The sequence below is a fragment of the Typopeltis vanoorti genome, chromosome 12, assembly GCF_054136105.1.
Source record: "Typopeltis vanoorti isolate ZY-2024b chromosome 12, IOZ_Tvanoo_1.0, whole genome shotgun sequence".
Lineage (NCBI taxonomy): Eukaryota > Metazoa > Arthropoda > Arachnida > Uropygi > Thelyphonidae > Typopeltis > Typopeltis vanoorti.
In genome coordinates this window covers 38,135,150-38,162,073 of record NC_143560.1, presented here as the reverse complement: position 1 = coordinate 38,162,073, position 26,924 = coordinate 38,135,150, and the positions used below count along the sequence as shown (strand labels likewise).

The 26,924-nt window shown below is 36.7% G+C and overlaps 1 protein-coding gene across 1 annotated transcript in view; it reads right to left on the bottom strand.

Moving 5' to 3' along the window:
* The window catches only part of LOC150100709 (transforming growth factor-beta receptor-associated protein 1-like), a 407,043-nt gene that overhangs the window by 83,851 nt on the left and 296,268 nt on the right, over positions 1 to 26,924 (bottom strand). Inside the window, exon 20 of the mRNA XM_090401548.1 lies at positions 2,961 to 3,039. Coding sequence (XP_090257674.1) covers positions 2,961 to 3,039 — 79 coding nt within the window. The remainder of the gene's footprint in view (positions 1 to 2,960; positions 3,040 to 26,924) is intronic.

The following is a 26,924-nucleotide window of genomic DNA, read 5'->3' as shown; positions in this document are numbered from 1 at the left end:
ATGGGTAAGGCAGCAAGTGCAGTACAGACATGGCAAGTAAATTTCCCAAACTTCTGGCAAAAATAATTGAGGAGGGGGAACATTTGCCTGAGCAAATATTTAATGTTGATGAAACGGCTCTGTTTTGGAAGAGGATGCCAACGGACATTAATTGCAAAAGAGGAAAAATCTATGCCTGGATTCAAGGTCGTAAAAGATCGGATCACTGTTATGATTGGTGGCAACACTTCAGGGGACTTGAAACTTAAACTGCTTAAAGTGTACTATTCCCAGAGACTGCAGGCCTTTAAGAACATTGAAGGCCTGCAGTCTCTGGGAATAGTACAGAGACTGCAGGCCTTTAAGAACATTGACCCGAGTAGGCTGCCCGTAATCTGGAAATCCAATACAAAGGCTTGGATTACACATGTGCTGTTTGCAGACTGGTTCAATAACCACTTCATTCCCCAGGTGAAGAATATTGTGCCAAGAAAGGAATCCCGTTTAAAGTGCTTCTCCTCCTGGACAATGCCCCCAGCCACCCGGAAGAGTTGGATAACTTTCATTCTGACGTAAAAGTTGACCGCACTGTTGCAACCTATGGATCAAGGTGCTATTGCGACTTTCAAAGCCTACTATCTGTGGCATATGTTTTCCCAAGCAATCAAGACCATTGATAGTGGTGAGGGCATTACTCTATGTGATTTCTGGAAGAATTATAATATCCTTGACACTCTCAAAAACATATCAGGGTGGCATGGGATGAAGTCAAGTGGACAACAATGAATGCGGTGTGGAAGAAACTCTGCCCAGAAATGGTGCAAAATTGTTTAAAGGAAGGAGAGCAAACAATGACTGATACGGTTTTTGAGTTGACACAAGAATTACAGCAAGCGATGGAGACATTCGTGCAACTGGCAGAGCAATTAGAGCTGGAAGTGGATAACGTTGACGAGCTTCTTTTCAGTCACAATGAAGAGCTTACTAATCGTGACCTTATTCAGTTGGAGCCATTCCGAAATTCCGAAGAAAATACTATGCCGATTGAACTGCCAACTCCAGACGTTAAGAAATTTACAACAAAGGGACCAGCCGAGGCTTTTAACCTGATAGACATAGCACTAGCAAAATTAGAATCGATGGATCCGAACACCGAGTGGTACGAGAATGTTAGCTGCCATATCCATTCTGATATGTCTAGCTACAAGGCCACCTACGACGACATCTACTCTAAACATGTTTGTGAGATGCCGCTCACAACAATGTCAAGATGACAACTCAGACAACCCCGAATACGCTCAGCCTTCAACATCGAAAGGGGGGGGGGGGAGAAGTTGCCAGAGAACAGTATTTCTCTTCACAACTATCCACCACCAACGCCGATTCTCCCACTACAGAGCTAAATTAGCTGTCACAAGACTTTTTTTTTATTTGAAAAGTGTTATTTCAGTTTGTTTTTATATTCTTTTATATATTTTTCATACTTTTATAGTTTATATCCAAGTAAATACTGCTGCATGATGTTTCATTTATAAAATAATACTGTGTAAATATTATACTGTACATATAATAATAATAAATATTGCAGTTTCTTATGAAGTTACACTTAAGCAATTTACAAATTCGACTTACATAAAATTCAAGTTACATAAAGGTTTACGGAACGCATTACTTAAGTAACTTGGGGAGTTACTGTGTGTGTGTGTGTATATATTTTTTTTTTTTAATTTTTCATAATCCTGAAACTCTGCTCTACAGACCAAACATGGAACTTTTCCAAGCTACTTCAGTGATCCCAAAGGTTAGCTGTCTTGCTGCACACCCATTGGTACGAGACACCTGACAAGTGTGGTCATAGGCCACCTTCTAGTGAAAGGACTGGGTGCCTTTGGATAGCTTAATACATTATTTTCTCCCTTCTGGAGTTACCAGTCCCAGTAGGGTTTGTTCTGTTATTATGAGTTCAACAATGCAGAATGAGGACCCTCTTGCTTAAGGATCCTGTGATTGATCTTCCTCTTGACTTGGATGGCAATATCTCTGTCATCCATCCCTGCATGCTTACAAAGGGACTTCCACTACCACCATCATCTCTATGAGAAGACCAGCCATTAGATCAACATTGCATTCTAGAATGAATATGACTTTGTTCTAACCATCAACATAGAGACAGTATATATATTTATGTCTCACTTTCAGTAAGGACTTTAAGTCCAGCAGGCCTGGGTATGCATTGCAAGCAAAACATTGTTATCCCCGTGAACCCCCTTTGTAACTGTATCTTCCTATATTATCAAAATATCTTGGATCAACTAGGACCATTATCTCAGACACTGACTGTTTGAATTGTCAGAGAGTCTTTACCACTGCTATTGGCATTCACTGCCATGCAAACATCTCAATGCTGAAGTTTATACTGAACAGGCAAAAGTACGATGCACTGAAGTGGAATATTCTGCAACCTCCAATGTTCCTACAACATCCAACTATCAAAATATCTTACTCCAACCAGGAACATCATCTCAAAGACACTTTGACTGCCAGAATGTTGGCAAGCCTTTACCACTTCAGTTTACCAAATTTTTCCAGAAATAGATTTGTGACAGCACATTAAAATAGGGCAGGGTATGAGATGATGCTGAAATCATGTTCTGGTGTTGTATCAGAATTGTTATTGTTCAAAATTGACATGATTTATTTTGTAGTGTTGTTTCCCCTGAGAAGACTGTGATTTGTATAATACTATATTTATTGTATTTCATAAGGAATTAGTTAAGCATTATTAGTCACACATGTTTAAATTGTCGGTATAATTTAAACAGACAATAGCTGCATCAGATAGCATCGTGAATTACTTTCCTATAATTTTTGATATCTGACTCCAGCAAAAAATTGTAAGTTATTTCTGAAGAGCACAATTTACTATTACAATCAATGCTATATTAGCCACTACATCAAAGTTTGACACTAGCAATACATACTTTCAGTGCATCAAATTCGGCTAATTCACTGTTCAACAGGCGAACTGCAGGATCAAGAAGTGCTTCTCTTCTAGCTTCACTAGATATATACAAAATAAATATATAAATAAATAATAAATAAATATTTACATGCATTGGTTTTATTTATGTGTAATGTTATTAATTTTTATAAGTAAATATTAAAAAAAAATCAACCTAAAGAAATCAAGAAAAAAATATTGTTCACTTAGTAACTGAACTATTTCTTTACTATGACTTTACTTTAGGTTCTTTACTTGGAGAGAGAGATGAATAAGTGGAATGGATTGCCAGAGGTGGTTGGAACAGCACCAACAAGGTTAAGATGCATGAGGTATTATTATTACCTGACACTTCCAAGGAGTCTAAGGACTCATCAATGAAGGGCACCCACTCCACAACTCTATCTCCACCACTCAATCCACCAACTACAGTGAACCACATTATCTACACCACCACTAGTATTTTCACAGACAATCAGAAAGATCCATGCCCACAGTGGAATTTGAATCTGCAGCCTGGAGAGCAGATACGCTAACCACTCAGCCAACCTGACCAGGTATTGTGTTAATGGATAGAGTGGGTCTCCCACAATGAGTCTTTGAGCCCATATAAATAATAATAATGCTCAGTAATATTCTATAGAAAATTACATCATTATACCGACAATTTAAACATATGTGTGGCTAATAATGCTTAACTAATTCCTTATGAAATACAATAAATATAGTATTATACAAATCACAGTCTTCTCCAGGGAAAACAACACTACAAAATAAATTATGTCAATTTTGAACAACAACAATTCTGATACAACACCAAAACATGATTTCAGCATCATCTCATACCCTGCCCTATTTTAATGTGATGTTACAAATCTATTTCTGGAAAAATTCCATGAAACAATAGAATCACACAACAACCAACTAATCATTCAAACAATAAGATAAATAAAATAAAAACAGCTATAGATAAAAAAAAAGTCATTTATTCAAAATTTGCAGTTTTTTAGAAAAAATACATCATGTAATCATGCATCATGCAAATTTATGCATGATTTAATATGTGATGCAAATTTGTGTCATGTATACAACTCACATACAACTATCAATTGACTAAAAAATTCTAGAAATAAGGATGCACAAAGAAAGAGAGAGAGAGCCAAACATGCCAGCCTGGTTGACTGAGTGGTTAGCATATCTGCTCTCCAACCAAAGGCAGCGGGTTCGAATCCCGCCGTGAGCATGGATATTTGTGATTGTCAGTGAAAACACTAGTGGTGGTGATGGCGTTGGTGTAGATGATATGATTTGTTGCAGTGGTTCATTGTAGTTAGTGGAGACGAAAAGTTGTAGAGTAGGTGCCCTCCCTCGATGAGTCCATGGACTCCCTAGAAGTGGCACGTAATAATAATAATAATAATAATAATATACAATTTCATATACACACACACACACACAACAAATTATCAGACAGCTAATTAATGGCATTCAATACCTGACCCACCTACTCACCCACATCAAAGAAAGAAAACTTTCAATGTTTAGGTTTCTTTTTCCATCCTCACAATCCTTTTCACCTTCCATATCAGACAGCAAGAGAAATCTTTTCTAGTATCTTGAAATCAAACAAATAACTTCAGCTGATATTCAATACTTATTTGTGGTCAGTGGAATGTTTCACATTTACAGCTCTAAAGAGATTCATGTTGGATTCCACTTGTGTTTTTAAAACACAAATGGAACTCTTTTACAAAACTTCATATATTAGTTCGAGGCTATTTTATTTTGGACTACCATGCCAAAAACTCAAGGTCCCAATTGTTTATTTGAATCACATGACTGAAAAGTTATTTGCAATAAGTGGAGTTTCTCTTGATAAAATGCAAGAGAGTTTGCTTCTGGAAGTTATAGTTTATCAACTGTTAATGCAGAGGATTAAGAATAAAAGAGTAGAAGAAAAAGATGGAAAGGAAAGGAGTTTTGGAAATGGGGAAATCCCTCCTCCTTTTCTCTATCTCCAAGCTCACATACAACTATCAATTGACTAAAAAGATTCTAGAAATGAGGATGTGTTTGCTGCACAAAGAAAGAAAGAGAGAGAGAGAGCCAAACATGAATAAATTTTCAATCATGTCATTTCAAATTAAATCTTGTATTTTGAAAACTACTGATTTTGAAATAAAGCAGCATTGCTACAATCAACTCTCATCACAACAAACACGATTATAAAAAATTTATGACCACAACAAACTACTAAAAAAAAAAGTCATAACTAATTCACCTAAGCCCATATTGCTATCCTGAAGAAACTTCAGACTAGCTAACTATTAATGTGGTATGTATGAGTTTGCTATATTATTGATATTGGGTTTTTATAGTATATCGTATTAGTTATTGCACTAAGCTACTATTTGGGCTACTAAAGTGCTGTTGATGTGCAATAGATAATCTATCGCAATCAGTCATTCCCCACCTTCCAGCGATATAGCCTGTTCCGCAACTGGGGCTGTGGCGAATCTGGTGATCATTGTCACTGCAAATGCATTTCTTCCATAGTTGGAGGAAATGCCAACTAAACCTCTAGATGGTAGATTCGTTCATCACCTGGTGAAATACCACCACCTTGCTTATTAGAGACCTGAAGTGGCTGTAGCCATATTTGGTTGCTAGAGCAAGGGTTCTGGTTTTTGTCTCCCCCCCCCCTTTCTACATGCAGTGAGAGTGATACCCTCAATGACATCCAATCTTATTGTAGGGGGGCCAAGACCTGCCCCCATTCGAAGGTACAACAGTAAAATGGTTCCGCAGGCCTGGCCACTATTATTCCTCCACTCTCCTCCAAAATCATTAAACCAAGCCATTGATAACCAACACCCTTTTACAGTCCATCTTGAAACTCACCAAACCAACTTCACTGCCTCCTCTTTCATTTCATCTACTTCTGTCCTGTGGAACAGTCTCCTCCACTTTGCCATCCTCAAAGATTACACCCCTCAGCTGTTTAAGCAATATGTGAACAGGCTCCTCTTCTCTTCTATTCTTCTCACACACAGCACTAATGTGCTATAAGTCTTGTGGCCTTTTGCATGTGGATCAAATAAAAAAAAAGCAATTGAATACATTGGTCTTGCTTTTTTAATGCATAGATAGATCTATGCATTAAAAAATCCTTCTCAGTCAGACAGCATGGGAGTGATAAGAGAAGAAGTATCAGGGATGATAGCTTCTCTCTTCTTTGAGAGGTGAAAGAGAGAGAGCACGGAGAAGAGGTAAGAATCACCAGCTACCTCTCTTTAACTTAATATAAGTTCTTAGATTACCAATACAAATCAATTATATGGTATTTGCATTACTTATGCATATATTTTTTCTTCAGCAACACACACACACACACACACACACACACACACACACACACACACACACACACACACAAATAAAACACCTGGAATTTTTTCTCTTCCTTTTTTTCTTTTTTTAAAAAAAAAAAAAAAAAAAAACTTCGGTTCCTAACTGGTAAAGATATTAGTGAAAGCTCATATGTGACTTCTGAAGTCATAAATGAGATTTCAAAAGTTATACTCAAAGACAGTACTTGAAAATGTTTTTGAAAGTCAGTACTTAGTTTTTCAAAAGATTTCCTTAAAACAATTAAATGCAAAGTACATTATACTTAAACTTTGTGCTTAAAGAACTGAATGGTATTTAAAGTATTCATGGGAATTAAATGGATGAGTAGCATTATGAAGGAAGAGATGGGAAAAAAAAAAAGAAGAAAATGCTGTGTAGGGATCATAAAGAGTAAGTTATCAATAAGTTCATGAACAGTACAAAAAAGCACAGACAAAAAGTGTGGCCAGAATGGAAGGCAAAAATCAGAGGAAACTACCTGAGCAATCCAAAGAGTTATTCTTGTTGTTATTAACGTCTGACTTCCATGGAATCAGACTCATCATAGGAGGTACACGCTATCACTTACAAAACTCATCCATCCGTGCCTTAAACTGATTTAACGTGTCCACATTCACAACACACTCAATGCAATGTATTCCACTCACGAACCACTCTCCATGTAAAGAACCTGCTCCTCACTGCCCCTCCTTGCACCCTCTTTATACACGTTCCAGATATAGCCTCTCATTTGAATGCCCTCTCCCATTCTATGAAAAATCTCTTCCATATCAACCTCATAACAATCCTTGATTAACTTATATGTCTCAATCATATTCCCTAATCCCTCCTTCTCCTATTCATGAGGTTTTGCAATTTACATTCTCTTAATCTGTTCACATTCCAAAGACTACTGACAACCTTTGTGAATCTTCTTTGGACCCTTTCTAACATATCCTCGTCACCATGAAAACTCAGCAACCAAATCTGTACATCATAATCCATATGAGACCTGATCAAGGGTTTGTACAATGGCATCATCCGATGCAATGTCTTCACAACTTTTTTTTTTTTTTTATGTTGGGCCCACATACGAGAGGCTGGCTGATCAACCTACAGTACTTTAGTACTGTATATGGGTCATGGGTTGAGAAAGGAGAAACTCGTTGACATTTGATTTAAAAGCCTGTATATTGTATTCCTTGGGAAATACATCAGGGAGAAGATCAAACTGAAGGGTGCAGGGGAAAAACAACTTCAGTCCACGATACTGACTTCCGAAAAAAATGTAATTAAATTTTCCTTGTTGTCAAAATGCAAGTAAACATAGCATAACAAAATAAAAAAAATAATAGATGGGTACGTTCATGTATATTAAGCATAATTAATTTAAATAGTACTTAAAAATGGAAAAAAACAAATGGCAAATAATGGCCTTTTTGTCGAAATGGCCAGACTGAAGTGGTTTTCCCCTGGTAAATTCCGGCTAAGTTGGTGCCTATATAAAAAAATGGTTGTTATGCACATTTTTTTATTAATCGGATTGATAATATCTGATTTTTTAATTAATTAATAATTTAATTTATAAATAATGATCAGATCGCATCCCTTGTTTTAAAGATAATAGGTACTAAGGGAATTATTATACTAACAAAGGTTGGTAAGTGCTTCTTTATTAAGTAAGCAATAATACACAAAAAACGATATATGGTAAAAAGTAATAAAAATTTAAGTAGTTAAAATATTGTAGTTTTAAAATAATCATTTATTTCAATCATCTATTCGATGGTCATCAACGTTGTCATCATCGCCACCCTCTGGAGCATCATTATACAGCAAGTCTTCGTAAAATTTTTTTGAATTTGGCCGCTCTAAAAATTGAGACAGCTGGAGTAGGTCGTTATACTTCGCTAACTTTATGGGTACTTTGGCAGTGTATAAGCTCTGTAGCGCAGTTTTTGTGTTATTTATTTTTTTATTCTTCTGATTCTTTATAGTTTTCTTTACAATAGATGGACGCTTTTCATTATGGAAAGGATTGTAATTAGTCCACTTAAATAAGAGTTTTGGTCATTATGGTTCCCTAATAAGTTAAAATCACGAATAATTCTTTTTCGTTCGGCATCAATAATAGTTTCGAAACAATGATATCTTTTGCATAAACAGTCAGGACCAACTTCATGCGTTGTTGCACGAAGAATTTTCATTACATCTCTAGTAATGAAAATCCTACCTGTCTTTTTTCGTTTCCTTGTGAGTTTTTCTTTAGTATCAGCTTCACTTTCATTACAACCATTAGAATAATCACTTATGATTTTCACACTACTTTTTATTATTAAAAAACAATTAAAATACTCATAAAACCAAAACAGTAAAACTATAATCAAAACTAGTAGTGATTCAACAAACCACTGATAACAAAATAATGGCTGATGCAATAGTGACAATAGTTGATGTGATTGGACCAAAGTTGTTTTTCTATACAACCGCTCAGACTGAGGGTGTTCTTCCCAAGTTTAAGAAATATTCTCTGTTCATTTGTATGAACTGAGGTTGTTTATGCAGAAAGTCATATTTATGAGATGAAACCTTCTTTTAATCCCCAACAGATGGCAGCATTAGGTTGAATTCACAAAAATTGGACTGAAGTTGTTTTTCCTCTGTACCCTTCAACTGTTATCTCCTTTTTGGTGTTTTTCTTCTAGTTGTCTTCAGAGTTGGCATCTTTGTTCCCTCTGAGCAAAAGTTAAATCGGGTCGAGCACATATGCACAATTGGGGGCAAGTGTCCTTTAGCTTGTTATTTATCACCATTATTAATTTGGACGTGTTTGTCAGCGTGTCACAGGTCACTTTCATGAGACGAGGAAAGTTTGTTCCATCCATTCTTTTGTTTGTGGGTCTGAAGCGATGGCATTTGACAATATTTCTGGGATTGAAGTTGCATTCACCTGCTAATTTTCTGATATCTTCTTTTAATGATTTACTATTTTCCACCAGAATAATGGCGTTAAGCTCCTGTTTTCGGCCTTGAGCGACTCGTGTACTGTTGATGCGATTAAGTCACAGAGTTCGTTAGTGGGTACAGCTGTACTTGCGATCGGCCACTGATCGTCAAGTCTCTCAAGCTTAGTTTTGAACTTTCGGATTTTAGAAGAGAAAGTATCGATCGTGGTATTAAGGTGTTGTTTGAGGTTTTCAACTCATCTGCCTAGGTTCAGTAGCTGTTTTTCGGAAGGAAGGCACATCAAACAGAAGAAAGGCTGGTTGAGATCGATAAAAAGCTTGTGTGTTGATTCATCTATTTTCACACAGGAAGTATGTAGCCAGTGGCAACAGAAATTGCACAATATATCTTTTTTTTCTTTCGGTAACTTTGGATTCGCAGCTGCAGCACTTCGTATTGTCATTTGGTTTGTTGGCAATCGGCTGGAGTATGCTGACAGCACTCAAAGTAATCTTTCATTGTTGGCCTTTGTTGCTGCCATCTTTACTTTGCATGGTAGGCATAGCAGGTGCTTTCACATGGCTGTTTTTTAATTGTAAAAATAACTGGTTCGAAAGACTATGGGTACTTACAAGTTGTGTGGTAGTAATTGGTTCCTTGGTACCCTCTGTTAGCCTTCCGTTTACTGATTTTTTTTGCACAAAAAACACTTGCAATTACGATAAAATGTGAGAGCACAAGTTTAATGTAACATATTCACCACCAACTTGTGTAATGTGACTCCTGAATTTCAGCTCCTTGTCCACCATCACTCCCAGATCTGTCATCTCTCCTCTGCCTCCTTTGAAGTTTCCCCACCAAGTGTATATTGCATCTTATTGTTGCTTACCAAATTTCAAAGCCCTAAACTCTACAACACTGAACTGATAGTTCCACTTAACTGCCCATTGAAGCAATCTATTCAAGTCTTCATTAAAAAACATAACATCTGCTTGACTCCAGTGTCCCCCCAATTTTGCATCATCTGCAAACAGCTGCATATCACTAGTTAAACCCATCCCAATATCATTAATATACAAACTGAGCAGCAATAGTCACAAAACTGACCTCTGCGGCACACCACTAGTAACCTTCCTCTTTCGGGTTACTGGACCACCATATACAACTTTCTGATACCTATCTGACAGCCAGTCTCAGAGGTCTGTTATCCAATCCCACCTGTTTCAATTTATTTAACAGCTTGTCGTGTGGTAGTATATCAAAAGCTTTTGCAAAACCTAAGTATATCACTGTATATGCATTTCTCTTGTCCAAGATATTTGTCACCTTGTTATAGTACATAAGTAAGTTAGTAAACACTGATCTCCCTTTAACAAAACCCATGCTGACAACCACAGAGAATACTGCTGTCATCAACCCATTTCTGTATCATGGTTCTTCTCATCAATCTCTCTAGCATCTTTACCATAACTCCTGATATACAGGATTGGCCTATATTTTGTAGTCACAGCCTTAGCACCATCTTTATACAGTGGAACAACTTTACCTTCTTTCCACTCTTTTGCTACCTATGCTGTTGTGAGACTCTAATTAAATAGGCATGCCAATGCTACTGCCAATTCCATGAAACATTCCCTTAGGACGCATGATGATATATCATCAAGTATTACTGACATCAAGTTTATTTATTTCCTCATATACTTTCTGCTCACTCACAATTAAACCATCCTCTCCTATGTCCTCTACACTTGAGTGTCCATGCAATTAGCCGAGTGGCTATGTGCTTCGCAACCATATCCCAAGGAAAGGAGTGTCTTGGATTTGATTCTTGTCGCCGATGTGAGGAGCTTAACACATTCACTGCCAACTATGAGCCTCACAAGTCAACTATGAATATACTCATATGCCGATTACCGACCTCCTATGCCAAGCATGAGTTAACCCATAATATAAGCACGTTAATTAGGCCCCTTGGCTTGTGAATAAAGCGGAGAGCACATCTGGGGGCTTGGTAGAAGGAAAATAATTTCAGCAAAAGTATAGTACAGTATATTATAAGAAGTATTGTTGCGTAAACTGTGTATTTATTAATGCAAATAAAACCATTTTTTGAAGTTGTTTCAACATATACATATATTTATATACTATATATCATCGTCTGTAGGATTATAATCATCTTCGGAATCGGAACCAAATAATTCATTCCATTCATCATTGCTCATATTAGCGTAAGCCTCTAATTCTTCATCAGTAAGCTTTCTTTTACTACCCATGGCGTAATTGAAGGTTTTTATTTAGATAATTTTAAATAATTGTAAGACTAGACGCAATAAACCTTACTGCACTGAATGCTGAACGTCACTGACTCTGAACTCAAGTTATACAGTCATCAGCGCATGTAAGACATAGGTGAGGGGATGATACGAGATTACTCATAGTTGGCGTATGAAACAAAATTCTGTCTGATAAGCCAGCTATGAGATAACTCGTACTGACCTCGTAGAAGTGAAAATGCTTGCCGTGCAGTAACAAACTTGCCCGAGGAGCATGGCAGCGAACGCTTTAAGGATCTTTTTCCAGACATAGCCAAATTAGCCGGTCTTGGGTGTAGACAGCAGGGTTTTTTCCCCAGTTTATCTGGAGTTTTTCCTCCCACAAGCAGGCCCCATGAACACCCACAGATTATAGTCAGGAATACTTAAGACCCAGCCATAGGTCGGATTCATCAGCTGTGCGTCCCAAGCCCAGATAAAATTAAGGGGGATTGAGATGGTGCCGTACTTCCCCGTAAAAGAGGCCTCACAGCTGTTATATCATCATACGCTATAAAAAATAGATACACTTGAGTTTCTCATGATTTCACCCTTATGAGGATGAAACACCTTATAAATTGATCACTAAGTACCTGAATAATGTATTTTGCAGCGGTTACCATAATTATTTTTCCTTCTATTTGTCACATACCTAAAAACTTTCTAGGGTTTTTCTTTGCATGATTTGCTAATTTCTGCTCATGCTGCACTTTTGTTGTCTTACTGAGTCACTCTCCTGCCTTGCTCTTTATACTCTTCATGTAACTAATTAATCATCTTATACTGCCTCCAAAGTGCATTCTTCCAGATTTCATGCTAAATTCTTTCATTCATCCATTTTACACCTTATCCAGCCTTTAGACCTTCAGAATACATTCACACATTGATTCTGATATGTATTTCTTTGTCAGTTCCCAAGCAGCATTTATTTCCTTACTGCTCAACTCATTCCATGCTATAGCTCCAAGCTGTCTCCTAAGCTTGTAATAATCCACAGCCATGTACTCCATATATATCCTTTCCTCACATACGAGGTGGTATCAAAAAGTTTTAAGACTAGCTCTGTTTACAAGAAATTACTTTATTTATTTATGTTTACACACTATCACCTTCAAAATAGTCCCCTTGCATATCAATACAGTGCTTCCAGTGTTCTTGCCACTTCTGGAATGTGTCCTGGAAGTCTTCTTTTGAAGCATGTCAAGCACCTTCTGTGATTCGTGCTGGATCTCTGCAATGGTGTCAAAACGGTGACCTTTGAGCTAGATCTTCATCTTTGGGAAGAGGGCGAAGTCTGCGGGAGACAAATCTGGCGAGTAGGGTGGGTGCGGAAGTGAGATCATGTTGTTTCTGGCAAGAAACTCACGTGTGAGGAGAGCTCGGTGACAGGGTGCATTGTCGTCATGGGGCATCCAGTTTTTCGCACGCCACAAATCTAGTAGCTTTCACTGAATGTCTTCCCTCAGATGCCTTAAAACTTGGCAGTAGAACTCGCTATTGATGGTCTGGCCCCTGAGGACAAATTCTCGATGCACAATGCCGTGAATGTCGAAAAAGACGATAAGCATGCACTTTGTTGAGCTGCGGACCTGCCTCGCCTTTTTCGGTCATGGAGATGATGGGCTCTTCCACTGTGAAGACTGTTGCTTCGTCTCAGGGTTGTACTACACCCAAGTTTCGTCACAGGTAATGATCCTCGAATTTCATGTTTTTTCAAACGTGAATTTCACATTTGCTCTTTGTTCTAACTTGCTGTCCATGATGAAATCACAGATGTGGTAACGCAGGTGGTTAGAATAGCATCAGTTGCACAGCTCCTGATGTACACAGGACGATGTCTTTTGGCACCCTGACTTATGAAGGTAGGTGCTCCCTGTAACTGTGCATGCAGCCTTGAGCTGCCATCTGTTGGCGTGTTACAAACCTAGTCTCGAAACTTTTTGATACACCTTGTATGTCTGCATATGGCTATCTACAACCCAGGTGATCACTTCATGATCACTCTCACAAACTAGAGGAAAGTACAAAACCTCACTCACAATTACATCCTCTGATGAGATTATCAGATCCAAAACTCTTGATCCTCACATGCCTTACTTTACATGCTGCCTAAGACAGTTGTCTCTCAAGAACTTAAGAAATTCATTTTCCTTATTCACAAATGCTATCTCTTCATTCCAATCTATACTACCATAATTAAAATCACCCATAATAATCACCCTTCCTTTGTTCACTAACCTGAGTTGTTTATGCATTTCTTCATCAACACCCTCCACATTCTCTGGCTTATAGCAATATCTAACTAAAACTAAATATCTCTTCCTAAATAATCACCCTTCTGTCAACCTCCACCTCACGCCACACTGACTCATAATCACTGTCATTATTTCCCTCTTTCATGTCTACCTTATGTGGATATAATTCCCCTGCCATCATCAGCAGAACTGCCTCTCCCTTCTTGTTGTTTCTATTCTTGCAAAAAATACTGTACTCTTCCATTTCTATTCCCATTTAGGATGTCATCTTCATTCAACCATGTTTCAAACATGAATAAACTCAATAAGCAAAACCATTTCATCTCCTTTTCTGATACTAATGACATTTGTAAATAAACTGCAGTTTACTTTAAAGTTGATAACCAATCTTACCCAAGCTACTTGCTGGTTGTGATATCCCCACATCTGCCACTGCCCAATCACTTTTATCACCATTTACCACACGTCTGCTTAGTCTCAACTACCCCACTCACATCTGAATCTATTCCATTTCTATGTTGATCATCCCTATACATACAACATTCTCTACTACTTCCACCATCCACTCTTCCTATGCCGTGTTTCTCCATCCACCCAGGCTCTCCCCGTTTCCTTGCTCCTCTTGCATTCCCATTTTCTCTTCATCTCTCACACTACCACTGCTTCCAATGGCAAGAACTTCTGTCTCTTCGATACCACTCTTCTGATCTTTCACTTCGTCTCTTATTTCTGATCTCTTGCTTGCATCACACACTGTACTTCCATCTAGCAACAGTTTCTTAAGTTCACTCAATCCAAAGTCACAAATGCAATCTATCACATCTATATAATTCCATTCTTCCCTTAAATACATGCTATACATCCACAAACTGCACTCCATTATCCTCACACAGCTCTATTAGCATACCATTCATAATCTGGTTCTCTGTCTCAACTCATCATTGTTACTTGGCAACACACTGACAGCCTTTCCCATTATACTGTTATCTTTCACTCTTCTCAATAATCTCCTAATATTTGCCCTTACATTCTCTTTATGTCTACTTAAATCATTTGTCCCCACAGCCACCATTAATTCTCTTGCTCATTTCCTTCTCATGTCCAAAGCATGAATTATCTTGATCATTCTCCCTCCTAGATAGCAGACCTTATGGGCTCTCTCATTAACAAATCCTCTAATAATGGAATTTCCACTGCTATTCTTGAATCACTCTTCACCTCTTTTACTCTTTTTTCTTTCATCCAATTCTTTTGCATGCTTTCATTTGTTTCCACTAAATGTCTAATATCACTCCGCATATTCCTCACTTCATTTTTCATTTTGAATAACTGTTTCATCAAATCTTGCATTCCGAAGTCTCACTACCTCTCATTCTACTGCGCCTTAGTTCTGTTTCCTCATTTATTCTTCCTTTTGCTCCATTATCACTTACTTTTGCTTTCCACATTCTTGCATTCCCTCAATCTCGATACTCACAACATCACAAAGTAGCAGTACTCACAACATCGAACCATGCTCGAACTACAATTGATTTTCACAATGCTCGCCTAGTTGCACTGGTCAATACCTGCATGGTTGACCTCATGAGTACTGCTACTTTGTTCTGTTCAAAAAGGCAAAAATCAAAATTTTCAATTAATAAAGTTAGTAACAATTCCCCAAGTCCAACAATCATGTAAACACACTAAGTTATCAAAAATAAAACAATAGTATACTCAAATTCAAGCAATATTGCCAATTATGCAAAATAGCACTTATCTTTTCTGGAGCTCTTTACTAGCACTACCTTTATGAATGTAGTTAATGGTCTGTTCTTTCATGTCATGAGTAAAAAGGAAGAATGATTATGATAGGATAACTTTAATGAACAGTGATGGTAGGGAGATGAAAGCAGAAGAAGGAATAACTGATATAGTGAGTCATCACTTTTGCAAAGGATCTTACCACCCAGGTGAAGATACTACAGTGACAGATGTGACAGGAACTAATGTGAAAACAGAATTAATGTGAAAATATACTGGAGATGCTCATGATATTGTAAAATCTCAGTGTAAACATGCACTTGCCCAGAAAAAAAAACAGTCTCTCCAAATGTTTGCATCCTTCTGCAATCCATCTCTTGCATACAGCTCCCTTATATCCTCAAACATGCTCCACACAGCCACATATTCTAGACCCCTTTGCCTGTACATTCTTGCTATCATCTCATTCATCATCACTGCTCTTCTTCGCCACTCTGCATTATCATACCAGGGAAACACGCTGATTATTTTTCCTCAGACACATTTCTGCTGCACTATGTCTAACATAAACCTCAACTCATGCTACATGATCATGCTATCTCTCAGGTGATACCTTCCAACCATTGCTATCATCTCCTCCACACTTTAATCCTTCTTCATTGCTATTGCCACACTCTCTATTATTCCACAGTAGCACTCCTCTGCACAACCCAAATCATCGAATCTCTATACGTGACACTCAAAATAAATTCATTCATCTTTCTCTCACATTCCTGGCTATTATGGCTTGCAATCCCTCTACTTTCTCTCCCTCTCTCCTGTGCTTTCACACTTTCATCTTTCTGCAATTTTCCCTCTTCCACTCTCCCTCTCTCTCGCCTTCTTCTCTGATGATGTTCTCTTACACCTACTCTCATTCCTCTCACACTAGCCAACCTCTCCATCCTCCCAAGCTCTTCATTCATCCTCCTCAACTCTGTCTTAATTCCTTCTATCTCCTTTCTCAGCAGTTCTCTTGAGTTTGGATTCTAACTCATGCCCTGATGGAAGTTTTTTCACTTGGCTATGCTACCCATTATATATTTGGTTTGATCCTTTATCCAAGTGTAAGCAAACAAAGTTTGCACCTGAAGTATTTTCAGGACTGGGGTAACTCGTGGTAAAGGTGGTATAAGTTCTGATCACTTGTCTTAGTATTCCATACTAAGATACATCTCCTTGCGGACATGTATAATGCTATGCATTAAGGGAAGGGTCACTACCCAGACTGGTTTCAACCTCTATTGAGGTCTTGTCAGTGGGAGCCAGACTCAGAGGTGGTGATACTAAGGTGGAAGTAATGTAGATGCCATATGACCACTAAGGTGCATTACTTCCACCTTAGTATCACCATCTCTGGCTGGTTCCCACTGACAAGACCTCAATAAAGGTCTAAACCAGTCTGGGTAGTGACCCTTCCCTTAATGCATAGCGTTATACATGTCCGCAAGGATATGTGCTTTGCATTATGGGATACTAAGGCAAGTGATCAGAACTTATACCACCTTTACCACGAGTTGCCCCAGTCCTGAAAATAGTTCAGGTGCAAAAAGTTTCCACCTGAACTATTTTCAGGTTTATCCAAAACACTTTATCCAAGTGTTTGCTTACACTTGGATAAAGGGTTAAACCAAATATATAACTGGTAACTCATGCCCAAAGACCTGATCTTAAGTCTGGCATCTTAGATCACTCACCATCCTGACTTTTCTAAATAATTTCAATGCAAGTCTGCAAAATTCCTTAACTAAACTGAATAACTGCTATAATAAATTTGGTATGAAAATCAGCATTAAAAAGACATTAAAATGACAATGATAATAGGAGGAAACATTGAAAACATCAACTGTATCCTGAATGGAAAACTTCTAGAATAAGTAAAACATCTCAGCTATTTAGGCACAATTTTTAGTGAAGATTAAATTTGCAGGATTAGCAAAGCTGGAATGGTAGAAAGTCAACTAAATAAATTTATATGGAATAAGAGAAAAATTAAAATACTAAACTAGCTACATACAGTTTTCAAACCAATATTAACTAATGGGTCTGAGAGCTGGGTTATAATAAAATTATTGATCAAAGACTGGAGACTACAGATATGTGAGTTCTGAGAAAGATTAGAACAGATGACATCAATGGCAGTATCATATTAAAAATGAATATATTACTAAAGAACTTGACACTGTTAACAGGAATATGCTAGCAGAGATAAACATTTGGCCACTTAAAACAGAATGGGAAAAGAAAGGTTAGCAAAAGAGCTGTTCTTTGCCAGGATGTCAGGAAAAAGATCCACAGGAAGACCAAGATCTCGGTGGATTGATAGAGTACAAACTTCCTTAGAAGACAGAAATATAAGATCTGAAATATTGAAATGTTGACAAATGAAAGGTTAATTTAGATGAATATTGTTGATAGGAAGTAATGATGTAGATTTTTCATGTATTACCATCATAATATCCTGTACACCCTGCTGAAGGTATGTGTCAGAAATTTGATGATGATGATAAACTAACAGTAAAAACTTTCGTAAACAAAATCATGTAAAGATAATTCAAATACCTTTACAGAAGGTTGAAGGTTTAGAAGCAGAGAAGAATGAATTTTGAATACTAAGTACTTGGGAAGTCAATAAAGAAGTGGAACTGCAATGAACTTCCCCATATTTTAAGAAAATATGCTACTCTCCATTGAACTTAACTGAAAATCCACTAACCTGGATTTTCAATGGTCTGGCTACTGGTAGTGCACAAGAAGTGGAAGGATGGTAAGACAGCTTCATTGCATAATGATGGCAGAGTAGAGGTGACAAACTATATGCCAGTTTGTATTTTTTCTGTAGTAGTAAAGATTCTGGAAAAATTAGTGAGTGATTGGATACAAAATTGGGCAGATGAGGATAATATTAACTGTGAGGGTTAGCATGGGTTTGTTAAAGGTGCTTGTTTCAGTAATTTGATTGCTTTATTAAATAAAACAATGGGAGTGGTTCATTTTACACAAATTATGGACTCTACAACTGTGCTATAAATAATTATTTTAATTTCCCAAAGTGTTGAGCTTCATATTAAGGTCATCATCTGGAGTATACACATATATACAAGCTAAATTATATTTCACATAGCATGCTGAAGAGACAATGATTTGATCAACGGTTATTCTACTGGCCTGACCTCTAGTGAAAATAAAATAAAATTACAATAAATAAATGAAATAAAATAAATTAACTACATCAAAGCTATATTCTATTTAAGACAACATCAGAGAAACATTCTTTCATATAGATAGTTTGTTACAGTAAAAATTATGTCCTAATTTAACATGACAATTGTTATATTAGATTTAGGATCCTAGATAACCTATGGTCCTATTAATAATTAACTCTTAGGGAGAAAAGTTAAGTGGATAGAATATGTGCCTCATATGCTTGGGATTTTTAGACCATCATAGGGTGATTAATAATAATCTCGCAGGCCTCCTTAAATTTACGTTCATATCATGTTTCAGTGTGATGTAAACAACAAGTGATTTTCCAGTCAATTCTATGTAAAGTGTTCAGGGCATAATCAGAAAGACCAGCTTGACCATAGTTATTATATTTAATGTGTCATTTATGTTCCTTTTTTCTAAATATAATAACTACGGTCAAGCTGGTCTTTCTGATCATACCCTGAACACTTTACACAGAACTGATTGGAAAAGCACTTGTTGTTTACATCACACCAAAACATGGTATGAACATAAATTTAAGGAGGCATGTGAGATTATTATCAATCACCCTAATCTTAACAATAATGATGGTCTAAAAATCCCAAGCATATGGAAGGCACATATTCTACCCACTTAACTTTTCTCCCTAAGAGTTATTTATTAATAGGACCATAATCTAGGATCCTAAATCTTCTTCTTCTTCTTCTTCTACTACACGTTATTCCCGCTTCCTATGCAGGGTCCACGTGTTACTTAGATGTGACTTCTTGTTAGTACTACTCCCAACCGACCCGTCGCCTGGTTTGCTGCTGGGGGGGGGGGTATATTTTTGACTGTAGAGGTGTATGTTCACGGGGCCGGTTTGCCTGTTTGCAGGATGAAAAAACGCCAGATAAACTGGCAGAAAAAACCCTACTGACCGCGCCCAAGACCGGCTAACTTGGCTATGCCTGAGGAAGATCCTCAAATTCCTCACGTCTACAATGGGAATCAAACCTGGGACACTCCTTCCCCAGGCATATGGTTGCGAAGCGCAAAGCCACTAGGCTAACCGCGCGGTTATTCTAGGATCCTAAATCTAATATAACAATTGTCATGTTAAATTAGGACATAATTTTTACTGTAACAAACTATCTATATGAAAGAATGTTTCTCTGATGTTGTCTTAAATAGAAAATAGCTTTGATTTAGTTAATTTATTTCATTTAATTTTTTATTGTAATTTTATTTTATTTTCACTAGAGGTCAGGCCAGTAGAATAACCGTTGATCAAATCATTGTCTTTTCAGCATGCTATGTGAAATGTAATTTAGCTTGTCTCTGTATATATATGTGTATGCTCCAGAGGATGACCTTAATATGAAGGTCGTAACTTCGGGGAAATTAAAATAATTATTTATAACACAGTTGTAGAGTCCATAATTTGTGTAAAATGAATGTTGATCACAGTGTAACATTAAAGGAAAGGATAACGGGAGTGGTTGGCAAGAGAAAAGCATATAATACTGCCTTTATTTTATTATTTTTAAAGCATTTGACAAGGGTGCCACATGATAAATTGATATTTAAGTTGCAGCATGTGGATTAAATAATGGGTTAGTGAAAAAAGTGGATTGGAAATTGGCTGCATGATAAATATCAATGTTGTGTATGCGGGAAGCAGTATCAAGGAAAAGGAAGATCACAAATAGGGTTCCACAGAGCTAACTACTGGAACATTTACCTTTATGTTAATTATACTGTCACTGGACTGCAGGAATATATTCACTTGTTTGGAGATGAAAGGTTATTAGTAATAGTGCTGATATGGTGGCCTTTCAGAAGGATTAGAATAAGTTGGAAAGGTGGGGAAAATGAATAGGAATATCAGCTTAATGCAAAAAGGATGGGAGATTGTATACTCTGAGGAATTATACTAGAAAAAGTGAAGGCAATGAGGGATATTGAGATGACAGTCAATAGAAATTTGAAGTTTAAGGGACATATTGGGAATGAAGGTAATCCAGAGAACTGCTGAAAAAAAAAAAAAAAAAACATACAAGAAGTTTGACCACAGAATCCATTGTCTTGCCTTATAGGATGGTGAATGTGCAGATGATGAACAGGTTTAAGAAATGGTATGATAGACTGTACTGTCTCCAAAATAAAGAGTGTTGCAAATTACTAGCAATTTGCAACACTCTTTCACTAGCACACTTGATCAATGCAGAAATGCCCAAAAGTTTCTCTATAACACCAGCCTATTTATAACATACCATCAATGGCACATAATGGAACAATATTGTCAAATTCAATGAGATAATACTCTTGTATAGTGATGCCATGTATTAATGCAGAACTATAATTCAGAGTCACTTTTGATCATTATTATGCTCAAGTTTGTCTAGAGTTTTTTTTTTCCCTTGTTAATGTTAATTCCATGCATGGGAGGTTTCAAAACTTAATAGTACATTAGTGACACAGATGGAAGGTTGCTTAAGATGAGAAAGGAACTTGTTCATGTTCTTCTTGAACAGCTAGAGGGTTATGCCTTGGAGAAATTTGCATGTGGAAGACAGTTCCACAGGAAAGAAGTGAGTGGAAGGAAAGAGAAGGAAGAGAAGTTGAATTGGTAGGTTTGCAGTTGGACTGTGAATAGATGTTGAATAATAGCTTGCATTCTAAAAGGTTTGGAGGAAAGTGAGTGAATGATGGAAAAAAGCCCATTCAACAGAATAATATCTAAGAAAAGGCCTATATAAAAGAGCACAGCAGAAACAGAATGCCCCTATGAGAAAGTGGCAGGTAAAACTGCATCTTATGGTAACTTGTTTTGGTAAAATACTTACAAGCTCTGCATTACTAAATCTTGGTATTTCTAGCCTGGCTCCCACTGATGAGACCTCAATAAAGGTCGAAACCGGTCTGGGTAGTGGCCCCTTGCCTTTAATACAAAACATCATACATCCCCTTCTTGGAGATGTGTTTTGGCATTAAGGGTAAATATTAAGATTAGTGATCAGAGCTTGCTCCACTTTTACCACGAGTTGCCTTGGTCTTGCACTACCTGTGGGATCAGCTAGTCTTGCATAAATTGCAGGTGCAAACTTGACATTTTGTCTGTTTGCTTACTTGGAAAAAAATGGAGTAAAACCAGGTTTAAAATTGCTTGGTATCTTTAACAAAACTGCAAACTGTTCTCTTCTGGAAAGCATCAAGACTATTTAGCTTTATGGTATACTACCCCAAATATTAGAATAATATTATAAGACCAGATGGATTTGGAATGTACATAGGATTAGCAACAGCCATACTGGTGAGAATTTTTTTTGGAGGATAACGAGAATGTAGATGCACTGGGTTTGTTACAAAGACTAAAGGTTATGTTAGGATTAAGGATAAGATTAACAACTAAAGGTTAAGATACCAAGCTATTTTAAACCTGGTTTTACTCCATTTCCCAAGTAAGCAAACAGACAAATAAGTCAAGTTTGTGCCTGCACGTATTGCAAGTCCATCTTTACCACAAGTTGCCTAGATTTGCACTACGTTGCAGGTCACCAAGACTTGCAATACGTGCAGGGGCAAACTTGACTTATTTGTCTGTTTGCTTACTTAGGAAATGGAGTAAAACCAGGTTTAAAACAGCTTGGCATCTTTAACATATATTATACCCAAGGTAAAAAACTTTCTACATCTATCTCTCATCCTGAGATTTTTATTTAATAAGATCAAAGCACCTTATGGTAACTTGTTTTGGTAAAATACTTATAAGCTCTGTATTACTTGACCTTGGTATTTCTAAGCCTGGCTCCCACTGATGAGACCACAATAAAATTCGAAACCGGTCTGGGTAGTGGCCCCTTGCCTTTAATGCATAGCATCATACATCTCCTCAAGGAGATGGGCTTTGCATTAAGGGTAAATATTAAGAATAGTGATCAGAGCTTATCCCACCTTTACCACGAGTTGCACTACGTTGTGGGTCACCTAGACTTGCAATACGTGCAGGTGCAAACTTGACTTATTTGTCTGTTTGCTTACTTGGGAAATGGAGTAAAACCAGGTTTAAAATAACTTGGCATCTTTAACATATATTATACCCAAGGTAAAAAATTTTCTACCTTTCTTATGTCAGCCCAAGAAAGAGAAACAGATCATGTCTGCAGACTAGAACATTATCAAAGCTGGCACTAAACATATAGTTCTTTATACCTGATGAAAAGAAAATGCAATAAATATCCATTTTATTTTTTAGCCACATAAGCAACCAAGATTTATCTTATGCTGAGAGTTGTATTCACATTTACTGGTGAGTTTTCCAAAGGGCAGAATAAAGTTACCTTCCAAGAGATAAGAATAAATGCCATTTCTGGAAGTTGCACATGTGAGTGATTAGAATGGAAAAGAAAAGTAGGTTTTGTATTAATTTAATTAATGCTATGATAGAGCATTTAATCCTAGGTCTGTCATTTAATGTGTTTATAAGACAATATGACTGTTTTGCAGGATGGGGAGGGAAAAAAAAAATCACCAGACTTTCCAAGAGAAAAACTCTGTTACTTCCATCTGTGACCAATTAAATTCTTTAAGGTTAGTTCACACCATAGAGATTTGGACTGACTTTTTTCCTTTTCTTTTTTTTTTTGTAACCAAAGGGCTTTGTTGCTACTGATTGCGCTATATGAGGCTCTTTTTATCATTAGTATATATTACATTAACATTAAAAAAAAAAAAAAAACTTTATTATAAAAATATTCTTTCCTTAAAATCGCAAGATAATTGCAATATCCCTGTCTGAATAATTATAGCCCAAGTTTCACTTTCTAAATTTTAACATTACAATCATGCAAGAAACATATTTATAATTGGAAAGTGGAATAAACATTTCAGAATCTTACAGTTTAACTTCACCTTCACTCATATAAAATCATTACTGAGAAATTCATAGGAAATGTATCATTAAAAGCAAACCAATTCTATATAAAATTTTTCACACAGGATATATTCAATGAGATTACAATTATCACAAGTAAAGAGAATGAATGAAATAAATAGCAGAAACAATGATATTTTCAATTCTTACTATAAACAACATGATAACAAACTTATTTATCATAAAATCCTATATAAAGTTTTAACCAAATTTAAACTAGTCACAATAATATTCTAAAGACACTTTGCTAGACCCAACCTATCCATTATAATAAACTTTTCCTGTAGTCTATATGAGTTTAGTTTCTACAGTGGTAGCAGACTACATTTCTTAAACTAAAATGCAATAATTAACAGTTTTCATTCTTGCAACAGATTACTAATACTGTGCACATTCAATTTGTTTGCCCTTAATGAATTATTTTACCATAATTGTTTTCGAACATCATATATATTTCTAAACATACACTACTCATCACTCTTGTTACTACCTGTAAGACTATATCTAGCACCACAAAGTCCATTCTTCGTGGTATTTTAATGTACTGTATTTAAGACTCAAAGTTAAGAATTGAAGATAAGCAAAATTACTATAAAAAGCATCAATGGAAAAGAAGTGGAACTGACAGAAGAATTAGAGAGCCTGTCATAACTGATGTTACTAAGACAAAGAAAATTAAAAAAGCTCCTGCGATGAGTCTTCGGACTCCTTGGAGGTGTCATGAATAATAATAATAACTAATGTTATTTCATTGCTGTAGCACATAACATTAAACACAAAGATAAAGTTTATGAATGACAGGCAATTTTAAAATTGAGAATTGGACAATGAGACTTATTTGTTCCTATAGTCCTAAAGTGGGTTCTACAGTAGACACTTGCTATAATACATAGGGACAAGAGATATAGTTTGCTGTAGTGCAAGGTTTTCTATAGTGAACTAAAGGGAGGAAAAGAATGATCCTTCTGCATTCCAAAGAGAAAACAGAACAAAGGACACCATGGGGAAATAGAACAAAGGAAATTGAGGGATATTGTTATTACATGACACCTCCAAGGAGTCCATAGACTCAATGACGGAGGGAACCTCCTCTACAACTTTCCATCTCCACCGACTATATATATATATTATACAATGAACCACAACTATCATCATCATCTATAGTAACGCCATCTACCACCCACCACTAGTATTTTCACATGCAATCATAAACATCCATGTCCACGGTGGGATTCGAAACCTCAACCTTTTGGTTGGAGAGCGGATACACTAACCACTCGGCCAACCAGGCTGGCGAATGCTATCAAAAGCTTTGCTAAAATCAAAATAAATCACATCATATCCATTAACTTGGTCTTTATCACTTTCCCTTATGACTTCATAATAAAAAGCAACAGATCTGTCATAACCAATCTTCCCTTCGTAAAACTATTATCATTATTATTGTATGTGCACCTCAGTTTGTCTTTATCATAGCGTGAGAGGAGCCTTAGAAGTTGTTAGAACATGCAGAACTGAAAATCTTCGGTTCTGCCTGTTCTAACAACTCCTTTATATCCTCCCACATAGAATACTTCTCACCTCATCAGATCATTCAAAACATTAATAATATACTTGGCATTTTCCATGGTTTAAAAATAAGTTTTTTTTTAATTTCTTAATGTACATGCACATTTTCTTTTTAATTTTTAGTTTTCTGATTTTTCAATTATAGAACAGAAACTGATGTGAAATGAGAACACAATGTTGATATAAATGACACTTTTGTTATGAAATCCCACTCATAAAAGACAGGAAACCAGAATACTTTGGTATGAGCTCTGGTATTAGCAGAACAAGAATTAGGTCAAATGGAAACCCTGCTCTCTCTCTCTCTCTCTCTCTCTACCAAAACTGTCTCTCCCCCTCCCCAAGATACCATCCCTCTAGTAAGCAAAACAGGTCCTTAGAAAAAGTGGAGGCTCAACACAAAGTCAGATTATATCCAAAGCAAAAATTACATTATATATACAGTCACTCTCATTATGTTAAACAGTGCTACAGCAAACTCATTCCCTATAACAAACTACTAAAAAAGTCCTGATCAAAGAACCATAGGCCTAATATACCATGCAAAAAAACCTTAACTATAGCAAAATATTATTATGATGATGATTCAGGCCTCCATCGAGTCAAAAGACTCATCGTGGGAGGTCCTTCCTAGAAAACACAAAGTCTATCATACCACTCCTTGAACTCATTGACCGTTCATGCTCTCACCACTATCAGGTAATACATTCCATGGTTCAACCACCCTCCATGCAAAGAAACCACTCCTCACCCTCTTGCTCACAGCTTCCTTTTGTAACTTCCAGAGATGGTTCCTTGTCCTCACTCCTTCTCCCTGTTCCACCAAGCACAAGAACCTCCCCAGTGTCAACCCTGTAACTACATCTCAAAAGTTTAAAAGTCTCAATCATATCACCTCTCCTTCTTCTATCTGCCAAACTCTGCAATCCACATTCCCTCAGCCGATCCTCATAACCAACATTGTATAGTCCTGAAACCATCTTTGTTATCTGCCTCTGTACCCTGAAATTGTACACTGAAAAACAGAACATAGGATTGGTAAGAACCAAACAAAGAAAGCAAAGTACAAATGTAAACAAGAATGAGAAACATATAAGAAAGAACTAGAAGAATATGAAATTATAAAACTGAAAATGCAGAATTAATATTAGAGTTGCTAAGAACTCTTTTTAAGATCTTTCTTTTTTCCTCTTTCACTATGTTGCTTACGTTGTACTGAAGTAAGAGACAAGGCCTGGGTACTCGAAAATGTTTACTTCATTCTTCTGCATGAATTCAACCACTTTCAGATCTGTATATTTTATGTCCCTGAGGATCACAATGAGTATTATATAGAGCAATATAGTCTATATTTAAGTTGTATGTCAGCAATTATAATAGAAGGTTATAGGAAGATGGCGATGTGAAATCAGGTGAAACAAGAGTAAATGCTATCTTAAAGGAAACTGGCGATATAAAATTCAGCCTTTTCTTTTATTCAGATAATGTTATATTCCAAAAGAAATTCGGTACAACTCTTCAAGATTCTTTAACTAAACTGAGTTAACTGGAGTAAAACAATTTGG